General features: G+C 65.8%; 2 protein-coding genes across 2 annotated transcripts in view; one reads left to right on the top strand and one right to left on the bottom strand.

The window, feature by feature from the left end:
• Nucleotides 1-253: 253 nt before the first annotated feature.
• On the bottom strand, nucleotides 254-4874 carry EIF4E1B (eukaryotic translation initiation factor 4E family member 1B). Its single transcript, XM_075068314.1, has 7 exons — nucleotides 4814-4874; nucleotides 3699-3864; nucleotides 2122-2217; nucleotides 1636-1699; nucleotides 1280-1393; nucleotides 732-871; nucleotides 254-439 (listed from the first exon to the last, which is right to left on the bottom strand). Exons 1-7 carry the CDS (start codon nucleotides 4872-4874, stop codon nucleotides 325-327), a joined length of 756 nt encoding a protein of 251 aa, XP_074924415.1. The 3' UTR covers nucleotides 254-324.
• A 908-nt stretch (nucleotides 4875-5782) lies between these two features.
• The window catches only part of SNCB (synuclein beta), a 190586-nt gene continuing 182174 nt past the window's right edge, over nucleotides 5783-14194 (top strand). The window contains exons 1-6 of the mRNA XM_032789404.2: nucleotides 5783-6088; nucleotides 6439-6569; nucleotides 9030-9068; nucleotides 9436-9554; nucleotides 11216-11305; nucleotides 12520-13034. Of these exons, the coding sequence (XP_032645295.1) occupies nucleotides 6449-6569; nucleotides 9030-9068; nucleotides 9436-9554; nucleotides 11216-11305; nucleotides 12520-12549 (399 nt within the window). The 5' untranslated portion in view covers nucleotides 5783-6088; nucleotides 6439-6448 and the 3' untranslated portion in view covers nucleotides 12550-13034. The remainder of the gene's footprint in view (nucleotides 6089-6438; nucleotides 6570-9029; nucleotides 9069-9435; nucleotides 9555-11215; nucleotides 11306-12519; nucleotides 13035-14194) is intronic.

Below are 14194 nucleotides of genomic sequence, written 5' to 3'. Positions count from 1 at the left end.
TGTGCACCTGCACCAGCAGGCATCTGCCCAGGTGTCTTCAGCACTGGAGTCCACATGCACCCTCCCCCTCTGCGTTCCCAGAGCCTCCTCTGCTGGAGCTGGCAGGTGGGGGCACGAGGCCCAGCCCCCCCACCCTGCAGGCAGACACAGAGTCGGTGTTTGGATGCAGCACTTGCATTGTGAAAATTTACATCTTGCTTGGCACAGCAGGCAGAGTCCTCCCCCAGCCCAGACCGTCAGGGGAAGGCCCCAGCCTCAACACCCCGCTCCCCCCACATCCCAGCAGGGTGCTGCCATCACAGTCCCAGGAGCCCAGCCCGGCGCTCACACCACAAACTTGTTCTTGGTGAGGGAGCCGCTCTTGGTGGCCGTGTCTGCGTGGGCCTGGTACCCGATCACCACCTTGTGGGACAGCCCCAGGCGCTCCTTGTACACCCGTCTGGGGAGAGAGAGAGAGAGAGAGAGAGCTCTTGGGTTCTGCCCTCCCCACCCCCACAGCCCCCGGGGCCCTGGAGCTGGGAGTCCCCCTCAGCCTTGGGAGACCTACCAGTCACGTGCCCTGCCGCGGGGAGCCAGAGGCACTGATGCAGAACAGCACCTGCCCAGCGCCAGTGGGGAGCTCCTGGCTGTCACCACAACAGGGCCTGAGCCCTGCTCGGCACCAGGCCTGCAGAGTCCTGTGCCCGGCTCAGACCCGCCCCCCCCAGACAGAGCCATTGGAGCCACGTTACCCAATGTGGGTGACCCCATCCCGGTTCTCCGCCTCTCGGGTCCAGACAGCAATCTTGTCTCCCTTGGCCCGGATGTTGATGACGGCCCCGCAGATGTCCTCGCTGTATGGGCCGAACGTCTCGCCAATCAGACACAGCAGCTGCGTGGGTGGGGAAGGCCCCTGGGTCACCCAGGCGGCCAGGCCAGCACCCATCTCCCAGGGGGGCAGCACGGTGCCCTTGAGAAACTGCTACTCTGCCCCCTGGCAAGGAGGAAGCTGCTGGCTCAACCCGGCAGCCCCCTAGACCCCCCTGGGAGAAGCCGGGCACGCCGGACCCAAGAGGCCCTGAAGGGTTGACTGTGAGGAGCTGCCGAGGATTCCTGCCCCACCAGGGGAGCTGTGTCCGGTATCCAGCCCACCTTGTGCAGAGGGGTCCTCACTGGGACCTTTCGGAGGGGCAGCAGGGCTGGTGGTATGATAGACCCTGGAGGCGTAGACCCCGCCCAGCCCAGCTGTGGGACGAGGCACAAGGGGAGCTCAGGGCACAGGGGTGCAACTCACACTCACCGTCTCCAGCCAGAAGCGGTCCAGCTCCGTGTGCCTCTGCTGCTTGGCCAGCGTGATGAGCCAGCGCCCGCCCCGCTTGTTCCGGTTGTCTTCCCACATGGGCTCGATCCCGTCCTGGGCCAAGGAGGTGGCGAGTCAAGGGGCGCAGGCAGCAGCCAGACTTCCCCAAAGTCACCCCCAGCCTCTCCTGCACCCTGAGCCCCTTCCCCCAGCATCACGCTGCCCCTCGGCTTGTCTCTCACCCCGTGGGCAGGATCCCTCAGACCAGGCCCTTGCGCACAGACAGACCCAGCAAGCTCCTTGGCACCCCTGGATGCCCCCGGCTGCAAGGACAGGCACTGCCAGGAGGACCTTACCTTGAAGAGGGAGTAGTCGCAGCCTGATGTCAGCTTGCTGGCCAGCTGGATGTGGCTGTACAGCCTGCCCGGCGCCGGCACGGAGAGAGCGGGTTAGTGGCTGACAGAAGAATTTGGTGCCGCAGCCCCCCAAAGCTCCTGGGCCCCCCCCAAACACCACCTGGGGCCCAGCAGGGTGAATACCCTCCCCTGTGGGTCAAAGACACTGAACCCCAACTCCCCTCTGCCAAGCCCCGAGGCCTGGGCACAGCCGGGAGCGAAGTCCCCATGCAGACACCAGGGGAGAGGCCAGCCCTGACACTCGGGCTAGCGCCCCAAGGGACATGCGCCAGCTACCCCACTCCCGTGCCTGCAGCCAGTCCCTCCTGCCTACGAGGAGGTCACACAGGGGGCCGTTGCCCCCCTCGGACGGGTGAGCCCCCAAGATCCCTCTGCAGAAGTTGAAGCGACCCCACCCCTGGCAGCAGGGACCTGAGGGGAACTCACGCCCAGAAATCCTCCGCGGTGCTGAACTTGGTAACCAGGCGCAGGTTCGCCTGCCATGTCTTGCTCTTGTCATTTTTGAAGAACCAAAGAGCCCACCTGGAGGGAGGGGCATGGCAGGTTAGAGCCACACAGCTGAGAGCAGACATCAACCCCCCCCCCCACCCCCTGCCACACACCCTCTGGTCACCCAGCCCCCCAGGCCCACGCGCCGAGAGAGACATCACACACACACGCCACCCAGCCTCGCCAGCACCTCTCAGCTGCGTGGTCCAATAGGGACTGGCCAAACATCCCTCCGCCTCACATGCCTTGCCAAACAGCCACAACACCCACCTCTGGCCATCCAGCTGCCATCCCCTCACCCACACAACCTATGCCCATCCAGCCTTGCCACACCCCAGCCCCCCTGCACACTGATCTCTGGCACCCAGCGAGGCAGGCCTCAGGCCACTCCCCCCGCACATCCAGCCAGCCCCAGCCAATATAACTAAACCCAAGTCACCCCCCTTCACTGACAGGTCTGTGTCCCCCTCTCCCACATCATAAGGGCTCTGCTTGGCTGGCTGCACTGACACGCCCAGGCTCTGACTGGTCACTAGGGGTGGGGCCAGGAAGGAATTTCCCCAGATCAGATTGGCAGTGCCCTTGGGGAGGGGGGGGGGGCGTCACCTCCCTCTGCAGCACTGGGTGTGGGTCACTCACCAGGATTATCTGGGAGTGTCTCACTTAACCCTCTCCCTGCCACTGCAGAGCTCAGCCCCCGGTGCCCCTCATCCATCCACGCCCCCGGTGCCTCCCATCTGTCCCTGTCCAGTCTGCTCTGGGCTGGGAGATTCTGGTCTCCTCTCAATTGTTGAGGGCCAGGGGCCGATGACACATGGGATCAGATTGGATGATTGGACTCTGTGACCCCTCTGAAGTCCAGGACCCCATGTGGCCTTTCCCCAAAGCTGGGGGTCTCCAAGGGGGGCTCCCAACTGCAGGACCGGCGCTAGTGTTTTTAGCGCCCTAGGCGCACGGCCATTTAGCCACCCCATGCGCTGGTCCCGCAGCTCCAGTGGGCCCATCGCAGTCGTGCCTGTGGAGGGGGTCCGCTGGTCCGCTGCTCCGGTGGAGCTGCTGCAGCCATGCCTGCAGGAGGTCCACCGGAGCCGCGGGACCAGGGGACCCTCCGGAGGCACGACTGCAGGAGGTCCACCGGAGCCACCTGCCGCCCTCCCTGGCAAAATGCCACCCCCCAATAATCCTAGTGCCCTAGGCGATTGCCTAGGCCGCCTAAATGGAAGTGCCGCCCCTGCCCACCTGGCAATCAGATCCACCTCTACCTCCTGCTCTGCCCTGTGGTTATGGCCAAGCACCACAGGCCCACAGCACCTCTGTGGGGCAGGGCACCCCCAGGGCACCTCACCAGCCTAGCCCCAGGGTGGGGCGTTCCACAGAAGCACCCGGGCAAGCAGCACAAAGCACTGGAGGAGGGACCCATGCGGGGTGGGGAGCAGCAGGCAGGAATAAGAGGGGGTGCCAGAAGCCCTTTCCCCGCACAAAGTGCAGCCCCCCGCCCCCAGCCCAGACGGTACCTGTTCTGCAGGGGATGCTTGTCCAAGATCTCGGCAGCGAGCGCCTCCCTTCGTGCCTTTCGCCGCCTCTGCTCCTCTCGCCTGTGCGGAGCGCTCCCCTGCCACACACTGGCGTAAGGCACATGGCGGAACACAAGGCACTGCAGACTCTGGAGGGCGGGGATGGCTTCGAGGGGACCCCAGAGGGTGGGCAAGCAGAGCCCCGTGAGTAACCAAGCCAGCCTCACCCCAGCTCCAGCCTCACAAGCACTGGGTGCAGAGCACTCCAGCCCCATGGCCAGAGTCTAACAACGTGGCTGCCGGAGCCCCACGTGCCCTGAGACAGGGACTCCCTGGCTCAAGATCTGCCCACAGAGGCCCCAGGGCTGTTCAGCAGCCTCCCTGGGACCCAACCCGCCCCACACACTGGCAGTGCCAGGGGGCACAGGGACTCTGTCACTTTAGCAGTGCTGCAGAGCTTGCTGCTTGTTGTCTCCTCCACAGCCTCAGCCCACCCACCTCCCTCTGCTGCCCCCCCCAGCACTGCTGCTGCAGGGCTGGGACTTGCCCCCAGGCAAAGCCTGCCCCAGGGCTGGTGTGTCAAGCCATTCCTCCCTCTCCCCCCAGGGACATGTAGGGCCAAGCCTGCCCAGCCACACTGGTGCCATGGCCCTACCTGCAGCCACCTGAGCCCATTTAACCCAAGGGCTGGAACAGCCCTGGGCAGAGCACACGGCAGGCAGCATCCTACCCAAGCCCCAGGAGCCAGCAGAATCACACACCACTGCAGCGGCTGGGACCCTCCCAGCACAGGGCAGGAACATGTGGGTTAGTGGCAGGGGAACACCAGCCCACCCCAGATCCTGTCCCCTCTGTGTGACCCCCACAACAGAGCACTTTAAACTGGCTGCTAGGGGTCTCCTACAAACACTGCAGAGCCAGGCCCTGGCTCCATACACATGCCCAGGGGCTAGCACCTCAGGCTGGAGGGGGAGCTCCAGGCAGGCCTCGGAGTAACCAGGCACCCATGGTGCAACTCACCATCTCAGCTGCAGCCATCTTCCCTGAGTAGGGCCCACCCCCTGCAGAGCTCCTTTTATCTGGAACCCAGACTCTTAAAGCCCAGCTGTAATCACCTTGCGATACTGACCTCTGACCCCGGCCGCTGGAGGTCCCAGGGTCCTGGCCGCAGTTCATGGGCACCCACAAGGGAGTGGTGAGGTCTCTCCTGCCCCAGGGCTGTGCATTGTGAGCCCCTGGCTCTGATTTCCCGAGCAGCCCCAAGCAGAATGGACGTGGGGGGCAGAGGGACATGCTGCCCTGGCGCTGGCCCTGCCTCCATCTGGGGCTGCGGGCACCAGGGGCCCCTTGCTCCCCCTCTGAGTCACACCCTGGGGCCGTGGGGGGCTGCACAAGGGCCAAGCTTGTGGGTTATCCCTGCCCCTCCTGCAGCCCCCCTTTCTCTGTCCCACTATGCTCCCTGCATTCCCCCAGCCCTGCCCCACTGCTCTCCTTGCCCCAGCCCTGCCCCACTGCACTCCCTGCATCCCCTCAACCCTGCCCCACTGTGCTCCCTGCCCCATTGCGGTCTCTGCATCCCCTCAGCCCTGCCCCACTGTGCTCCCTGTATCCCCTCACCCCTGCCCTATCCAGCCCTGCCTTGCTGCGCTCCCTACATCCCCTCGGCCCTACCCCATCCAGCCCTGCCCCACTGCACTCTCTGCCCCATCCAGCCCTGCCCACTGTGGTCCCTGCATCGTCCCAGCCCTGCCCCACTGCACTCCCTGCCCCAGGACAGCCCCACTGTGCTCCCTGCTTCCCTCAGCCCTGCCCCACTGTGCTCCCTGCCCCATCCAGCCCTGCCCCACAGCACTTCCTGCCCCATTGCGGTTCCTGCATCCCCTCAGCCCTGCCCCACTGCACTCCCTGCCCCATCCAGCCCTTCCCCACTGTGGTCCCTGCATGCCCCCAGCCCTGCTCCACTGTGCTCCCTGCATCCCTCAGCCCTGCCCCACTGTGCTCCCTGCATCCCCTCAGCCCTGCCCCACTGCGGTCCCTGCATCTCCCCAGCCCTGCCCCACTGCACTCCCTGCATCCCTGGAGCGCAGCTATCCCACCTCCCTCCAGCCACATGGTATGAGGAGTGGGGAGCCCCCCTTCCTCCCGAGCTGCCGCTGGAGTCCCTGTTCCCCCGCCCCCGCAGGAGCCAGGCAGGGGACCGGCGCAGGGGTCCCAGTTCATCCGGGCAGCGAGGAGGGGCGGCGCAGCGCAGCGCAGCCTGCGCGCTGCTGATGAAATCCCCTCGCCCGCGGCTGTAGGGCGGCCGGCGCAGCGCAATATTCAGCAGGGCGAAGCGCTCCATGGCAGAGCCGCGCTGAGCCGCCCGAGCCCAGCGCCATCGCCGATTGCAGGTGAGAGGCGGCCCGGGAGGGAGGCACGGCCCGCAGCAGGGACCCTCCCGTCCCCCGGGAGCTGCCCGGCTTGTGCCCCTGCTCCGGGGCTGCCCCCCTCCCCCCCGCCAGTGCTTAGCATCCTTCCTGCGTTTCAAGGGCACGGAGCCGGCGGGAGCAGCTGGGGGAGCCGAGATCTGGGGCGCTGGGCTCGGAACCGGGTCGGTCCGTGCCCCATCCCAGAGCGGCACCACGCGGGGGTGCGCCCGGGAGGAGCCGCTCCCTGCGCCGGGGGGGGGGTGCAGCTGTGCCCGGGCTGCCCTGGCACGGGGGGGCTCCCGGAGCCATCTTGCGGGTCTGTCTCCATGCAGAGCCGCCGCCATGGACGCGTTCATGAAGGGCTTGTCCAAGGCCAAGGAGGGGGTGGTCGCTGCGGCGGAGAAGACCAAGCAGGGGGTGGCGGAGGCTGCGGAGAAGACCAAGGAGGGGGTGCTGTACGTGGGTAAGGCTGCGGGGGGTGGGCACCCCGGGCTGGGGGGCGATAGACGGGCAGGTGGGGGGGCACTGCCCACGCCCCGCCCCGCCCACAGTGCATGCATCCAGCCCTGGGGGGCCCGGGGGCTCCCCACCCTGCCAGCAGCTGGGAGCAGCAGACCAGGCTGATCCCAGGCGCAGGGGCTGGAGGTTCAGCCCTGGGCGAAGGGCAGGACGCCAGAGCCAGGGGGTCCCAGGCCATGGAACGTGACCCACAGCTGCCCTCACCTCCAAGGGGGCCCATGGCCTTCCATCCCCAGTGCAATGCCAGGCCTCGAGCCCAGTCAGTGCAGAACCTCATCCCTGCACCACGGCCCCAGGCCACTCCCCTTGGGAACTGCAGGGGTCCATCTCTTCCCCCATAGGCACCCCAACAGCTGAGGAGTGAGGCAGGGTTGGCAGGGTCCCCCAGAGCCATTGGCCTTTGAATTGTGCTGCCCAGGGCAGTTCCCCTTTCACAGCTATGGTCTCAGGCTCTTGGCAAACTCAGGCATTCAGCTGTTGTGTCTGTTAGCCCAGCGTTTGTTGTCTCTGGCTTGAGGATCCTGCTGGACGTTGGCACTGAGGTTCTGGTCCCCCTGCCCAGGGGTCTCTGACGTGGAGATGCTAACAAGCCCTGGGTGTGCTGTGACATGCTAATGGTGCTAACGCTTTGCTCTTTACCTTGACGTTTCTGCTACCCTGTGTGACCTGGCAAAGCCTGGGCTTGCCCTGATCTATCACAACCTGCCCTGTGAATCCGTTACTAACTCCTGGCGGGCAAGCTGGGAGTCCCAGCGGGTGAGGACGGTCCCCTTCGATGCCTACGGGATTGCTCCCAGTGTAGTCACGTGTCAGGGCAGCCTGAGTCTGCGTGCGGATGTCAGATGTTGTAGTGACTCTCCGCTGCGCTAGACCTGCTCATGCCCAGCCTCGCACCCAGGGCAGTGGGGACCCTGTGTTCCCTCACGTCCTTTTCCCACAGATGCCACGTTTGGCTGCCTCCTGTTGGAGGGCAGCCTCTGCCAAGCCAGCACAGCACCTCCTGGGCACTGCTTTGGCCCCTCCATGTGCCACTGGGGCTGTCCTCATGCTGGGCACGAGCAGAATCCCATTGCACCCACCAGCTGGCATCCCTGAAGCGTCCGTGCTGGGCGGAGTCTGGGCTCCTCAGCCTCCGGAGGGCGGCGCTCCCTGTACGTCTTGCTCAAGCTTCTCCCCTTCCCCCAGGCTTTGAATCAGTTTCACGGGAAACCTGCCCCTGCAGCCAGGGTGGCTTTAAGAAGGGCGGGGCCCGATTTGAATACCTGGCGGAGATCCAGGGCTTTGGTGGCACTTCGACAGCGGTGGGTCTGCTCCGGGGCTTCTGTAGCACCGAAGGACCCCCCGCCACTGAAAGGCTGCCGAAGCCCCAGCGTGGACACCCCCCCACCGAAATGCCACCAAAGCCCTGGAGTGGACCTCACCCCGCCGCCGGGTCAGTAAAAAATATATATATTAAAAAGGTCCGGGCCCCTCTTGAGCATGGGTCCTGATTCGGGGGAATCGGCTTAAAGCTGGCCCTGCCTGTAGCTCCAGCTTCACTGCAGCGGGATGCCCGTCTGCTCCGAGCTGCTCCGTATGGGGCCTGTCTCACGCCGTGGCTGGACGCTTCCTGGAGCCCCGGCTGAGCATCACAGCCTGGTCTCTGTGCTCTGCCTGCCTGGGCTGCTCTCTGCTCTGAAACAGCCCCCAGCCCTGCCCAGCCCAGGGCCCCCTGTCCTGCGATGCTGCCTTGGGTCCGCCAGCACTGGCTTTGCAACGAGCCCGCCTGCCCCCTTCCCCACGGCACCCCCCACACACACAGCGCCCCCACCATGGAACCCCCTTCCCCATGGCTCTCCCCTTCCCACAGCATCCCAACGGCTCCTCCTTGCAGCAGCCTCCACCCCAGAGCAGAGGGTGGTGAGTCCTTGGCAGACCCCAGCTGCCTCCCTGGCAATGTCAGCTCTGAGGCAGCTTTGTCCACTGCAGCATGCTCCCCCCGCCCCCCACTGCTGGGTGTAGAGACCACTTGTGCAGGGCACCCCTGGGACAGCCAGGAACCCCCCAACCTGCCCCCACCACCTCCCCATGGGGTATCGCCAGGGAGACACCAGCCTCTCGATGGAGAGACCTGGGGTGAGGGGGGTGCATGTGTCAGGGGGGCAGTATGAGGAGGTGCTTATGGGAGCCGGCCTGGCGCGCCCTGCGTGGGTCAGCAAGGGAGCCGCAGGGCTGGGAGCGCAGGGGATGCGGGCTCGGGTCGCAGTGCATCAGCAGGGCCATGCAGTGGAGCCCCGTGCTGTGCAGCTGCAGCCAGGGCTTGGCCCCACACGCCTGTCCAGACACCACAGTCCCTCCGCGGGCAGCCCCTGACGGCCCCGCCTGGCACCGGCCCCTCTAACCCCCCCTCTCTTGCTCTCTCTAGGAAGCAAAACCCAAGGCGTAGTGCAAGGCGTCACCTCAGGTACCAGCTGCTCTATCCCCCAGCCCAGCGCCACGCGTGGGTGGCTGCACTAACGAGCTCAGGCTAATCGGGGGCTGCGATGTCACCAGCCTAAAGCCCGTTATGTAACGGGGGCCAGAACACGGGCTTCGAAGCTGTCGGCCCATGACCCCACACGGGGGTGAGCCCAGCCTGATGGGGGGAGGGATGAGTCTGCCCCACAGGGCACGTGCGGGGCTGGAGGGGAGGTGCCTTGCAGGGGCTAGTAGTGTGAGCACAGGCCCAGGAGCCAGGCCCCCCCAAGTGCTAACCCCAGCCAGGCCCTGCCTGGCACCCGAGGGGGCCCCCTGGCTGGGGACTGTAACGCGGCTCCGCCTGCCTCTTTCAGTGGCTGAGAAGACCAAGGAGCAGGCGTCCCAGCTGGGGGGGGCTGTCATCTCAGGGGCCGGGAACATCGCGGCCGCCACGGGCCTAGTCAAGAAGGAGGAGTTCCCCACTGACCTGAAGGTGAGTGTCCCTACAGCGAGCTGGGGGGTGCAACCTCTCCAGGGGGACAAGGGGCATCTCGCACCCACGTCCACAGGGTGGCTCTCAGGCCCTGTCCGGTGCACCTGCCTCAGTTTCCCCTGTCTTCTGCCCATGAAAGGAACATCATCTCAGGGTCTGATACACCCTCACCCTGGGCACAGCAGCAGTAATATCCCAAAAGCTGGTTTCCCATCCCCCTCTGCCTCCCCGCCCCTGCTCAGGGGATTCACCCTCCCACTCCAGCTCCCCAACCAACAGAAGCCCTGTCCCAGCCCCCACTTCTCGGGCTCCCAGCTCTGGCCAGTTCTCACCAGCTTCCCCCAGGCTCCTCGCTGCAGCTCTGGGTGCTGCTGTGTCTGCTTGTTCCTGGCTCAGGCTCCCCTCGCTGCCTCCTCTTGCTAGGCCCAGGTGCCCTCTGTGGAGCCCAGCCAGGCACAGCAGGGCAAGGGTTGAGCCTCGACCAGGCTGCCCAGCCGCCCGCGGACACCGAGCCCCTCAGTGCAGCTGCTTTGGCTTCCCCTGCAGCCAGCTGAGTGAGGCCTGGCCAGGTGGGGAGCAGCAGGAGGAGCCGGTGGCTCTTCGCTCAGTGGGGTGACTCACCCATCAAGGCCAGGACGGTACCGCCGCTGGCTGGAAAGGGATTGCTGAGGGGGCACGTGGTGTGCACAGTGGGTACCTAAGGGGTGTGCTGGGATCCGCACACAGGCAGGTGGAGATGGGGGGGTGCATGCATGGACGAGTGCAGGGACGTATGTACATGGACGTGTGTGTGTGGAAGGGTGTGTACACGGGACCTGTAGGGACGTATGCGTGCGTGTATGAGGCCGTGCATGGGGTGTGTGTGTACATTCAGGGATGTGTAGGGACGTATTCGTGCGTGTATGAGGCCGTGCATGGGGAGGTGCGTGTACATGCAGGGGACAGGGGCATGTGTGTACAAGGCCGTGTGGGGGGGGGTGCACATGTGGGGATGTGCACTGCCGTGGCTGCTCTCAGTGGAGCCGTGTGAGCCGTGAGGTGCCCGACAGCTGCAGCCTCTGCAAGCTGAGTTGCCACAATGAGCCGTTTGCTTCCAGCTTATCCGAAAATAGAACAGCTGAAACAATGAGGCCACGGCAGCGGGCAGCTCCGAGGGGAGGGCAGGGGAGGACGTGGCTGCGCCAGGCCAATCGCTGGGGCCGAGCTGAGCCCAGAGGTCGCAGCCTGAGCCGCCCCCAGGGGCAGGGGCTGTGAGCCTGAGGGGGCAGGCAGGGGGCTCTGCACAGGCCCAGCAGCCAGGTGGAGCTGCGCCCCTGCCCCGGCTGTGAGGGGCACTGCCCCTGGGCTGAGGAGCCCAAACCTGTCACACAGGCCAGAGTGGGGCAGCCTGGCTCCCCCCAATGACCCAGTCCCCCTGCTCCCCACTCCTTGCAGCAGCATGGGCAGGACCCAGCTGCCCCCTCAGCCAGCCAAGCTCAGGGCTGTGGGGACCTGGAGGCAGGTGGGGCCGGGCCAGTTAGCATGGGGGGAGGGGGCCGGGCAGGGCAGGGCCAGTCCATGGGTTCCTTGCGGGGGCAGTGGGGTCCCTCAGGGAGCTGGCTCTGTCTTCTGCATGAGCCAGTGAGCCCAGACTGCCCCTGATGCCCCCCTCTCCCCTGCAGCCTGAGGAGGTCGGGCAGGAGGCCGTGGAGGAGCCGCTGATTGAACCTCTGCTAGAGCCAGAGGGGGAGAACTACGAGGAGCCACCCCAGGTACGGTTGGGTGGGGCCGATTCTGCAGAGCAGGAGCCCGGATGCCTGGGGGATGGGCTGACCTGGCCCATGGCACCAGCCACAAAGAGCTGACTCTCTCCCAGCCACACTGGTGCCCACCCCCCCGGCACCAGGCCCTGGGCCCACAGCAGCTGCAGCCCTTCTGCCTGGGCCGTGTGCGGCCCAGTGTCCCTGGTGCCCAGGGTGCACAGACCCCTCCCCAGACACGCTCAGGCCGGGGGGTCAGACTCCTGGGGCACTGGAAGTGGCCCTGCAGCCTGGCCTGAGCTCACTCCCATGTGATCCATGGGAGCAGGGACGGGAGCCCAGCCCCATGGCCCTCGCAGAGTCAGGAGTTCTGGGCAGGGCAGGGCCCGGGGGGCTGCGGTTCTCTATGGCTGTTCCCCGGCCCCTCTGCACTGTGGGATTGTCCCACCTGATGCGCTGGGTAACACCTGGTCGCCTGGGGGGTGATGTCAGGCTGAGCCTAGTGGGGGCCCCCCCATGCACCCCCAGCTCACACAAGAGCCTGCTGTCTTGGAGAGGGGAGGCCCCAGGCCTGTTCACAGTCCCAGGTCGGGGCAGTCTGCTCTGGGGCAGTTGTCACCCATGTGCCTACAGGCCACTGGCTGGGGCAGACTCAGTCCCTCACCCTGCTAGGCTGAGGAAATGCCCTGATGGTGGGCACTGTCCAGTGCTGGCATCATGGCCCCAAAGCAGCCCCTGGCATGGTCAGAGCATTCTGTGCCTGGGGGGTCTCGGCTCCATGAGCAGCCCAGGAACCAGTTGGAGCAGCCCTGAGGCTGCTCTCCCCTGCACTGGGACTGGGCCAGCTGGGTCCACAGCCTTGGTGCAGACCGGGGAGTGGGGGTGCAGCCTGGCACAAAAGCTTCTAGGAATGCAGCCAGGGCCACAGCCCCACACGGAGTGAGCTCGCGTCCCAGCCCAAGGGCTTTGTTGCTGGACCCACGTCACTGCCTGGCCTGAGGCGCCTGGCTGGGCTGCAGCTCAGCAGTGGCTGCTGAGAGGTGCCAGGGCAGCTGGTCCCCAGCACATGCTGGGGGCAAGGGCCCTGGGGCAGCCCTATGCCAGGCCCAAGCACCGAAGCTTGTGGAGCTGCTGCCCAGGCCACTCCCCCGCGTGGAGGCTGTGCCGGGTGGCCTGGCATCACGCCGTCACCAGCTCACTCCAGTCGTGGTCTCTCTTCCTTGCAGGACTATCAAGAGTACGAGCCAGAGGCGTAATGGCCACACCCACCTCGCCACCTCCACCAGCAGAACAATAATGACAATGCCCCCTCGTGCCCCTCCCTGGCTTCTCCCCCAGCAGGTGCCAGCGCAGGGGGCGATGGTGAGGACCCTCTGCCCCATTAAGTCACAAGTTCTTCCTGCAGCCCTGCTCCCAGGGGCCTCACCAGAGGCTGCATTGCTGTGTCGTGTCCTGTAGTGTTAAGAGAAACTCGTCGTCCTGCAGCTGCCCGGAGCGGTGTCCCAGGCCTGGCTTATCGCCCTGCAGCCCTCCCAGCGCCATAAGCCCGGCTGGCCCCGTGTCCGTCCGCAGCATGTTTAGCTGAGCCGAGCAGCCTGGCCGGCAGGAGTCCTGGTGTGGCATGCGCCCCCGGGGCTGCTGTACATTCGCTTGCACGTGCCTCCCGGTGATTTGCACCCGTTCTCGTGGAACTGGTTTTGATATTCTGATGGATCATTTATTCCCTTGTAACCCCCCCCCAGTGTGACTGTTGTCTGTGCTCTCCAAACACCCCAATAAGAACCTCCCCCCCGATGCTGTGTTGTGATGTGGCATGGATTCTCCCCCGACTCCCTGTGTCGATACGGGGCAGCTGCCAGTGACACAGCTGCCCCGCCAGTGAATAAAGCCAGCTCTTGTCTGTCACTGCCGGTGCTGGTCTCTGGTTCCCAGGCTGGGGGCGGGGGGTGGCAGAGCCACTCTGCAGAGTGTAACCCACAGGGCTGGACATAGGTCACACCCGGGGGGGGGGGGCAGCCACTTCCCTCCAGCCAGGGGCATTTGGGCTCAGCCCAGCCCCTAGGGGACATGCTCACCCCAGGCCTTCTCCCTGGAGGGCAGGGGGGAGACTGACTCAGAGACCCCCAGATTCTGGAGCCAGGGAGAGCCCCACTGCCCCACAGCTGGAGTGGGCACAGCACTCCTCCTAGGCACCCGTCCTCAGCTCCATGCACACTCAGCAACCCCCCGGCTGGGAGAAAATCCCAGCAGCAGCAGCTCCCCCTACTCCCTGGCATTGCAGGCCTGGGGATCAACCCCCACTTTGTGCTGGCAGCCCCAGGTGCACTGCAGCCTCTGAGCACCCACTGGCGGCACATGCAGTCTGCACCCTGCAGGTTCCCTCAGCCCAACCCACAGGGATCCCACTCCTGGGTACTTTCCTCCAGCACTTGGCAGAGCCCATGGCTAGTGTGTGGGGACAGGGGCTGGGGCTGGCTCAATGAGGCCCCATGGGCAGCTGCTCTAGGGGGAAGGGCCTGACCAGGTGCACACTGGGGGGCTGGCTCTGCCCCCTGCCCCCCTCCCCGTGGGTCCCAGCTCCCACAGGGCAGGGGCCAGGCTGTCTGGGACCCCACCCCAAGCCCTCCAAGGGCTGTAAGTGCGGGGACTGCATGGCCCCTAGGAAGCAGGTGACCTTACCTGTCCGCATAAGGGATGGGGAGCACCAGGCATGAGGCCATGCAGTGCCATGCTGAGCATGACACAGTGATCCCAGGAGTCCTGGAGCCCCGAGGCCCTGCCTTTGCCCTGTGGTTGGAGTTACATGCTCCTGTGAAGGGCTCAGGGAGAGGGTCTGGCCAGAGGAATCACCAGAGGCCGTCAGGGAGTTTTCATGGCTGCTGCCAGGCTGCCCAGGAACCC

This window comes from Chelonoidis abingdonii, chromosome 7, assembly GCF_003597395.2.
Source record: "Chelonoidis abingdonii isolate Lonesome George chromosome 7, CheloAbing_2.0, whole genome shotgun sequence".
NCBI classification, from domain to species: Eukaryota; Metazoa; Chordata; order Testudines; family Testudinidae; genus Chelonoidis; species Chelonoidis abingdonii.
The sequence above is the reverse complement of the archived record's forward strand: the minus strand, read 5'-3'. Positions and strand labels throughout refer to the sequence as shown.

What these genes read in the sequence shown, in the direction of transcription:
- EIF4E1B (XM_075068314.1), bottom strand. Translation starts at nt 4,874, where the DNA reads ATGAACTGCGGCCAGGACCCTGGGACCTCCAGCGGCCGGGGTCAGAGG. An exon ending in TCAGAGGTCAGTATCGCAAG is followed by an intron (nt 3,865 to 4,813) that starts GTGATTACAGCT and finishes GTCCCCTCGAAG; the next exon opens with CCATCCCCGCCCTCCAGAGT. An exon ending in ACCGCTTCTGGCTGGAGACG is followed by an intron (nt 872 to 1,279) that starts GTGAGTGTGAGT and finishes CCACCCACGCAG; the next exon opens with CTGCTGTGTCTGATTGGCGA.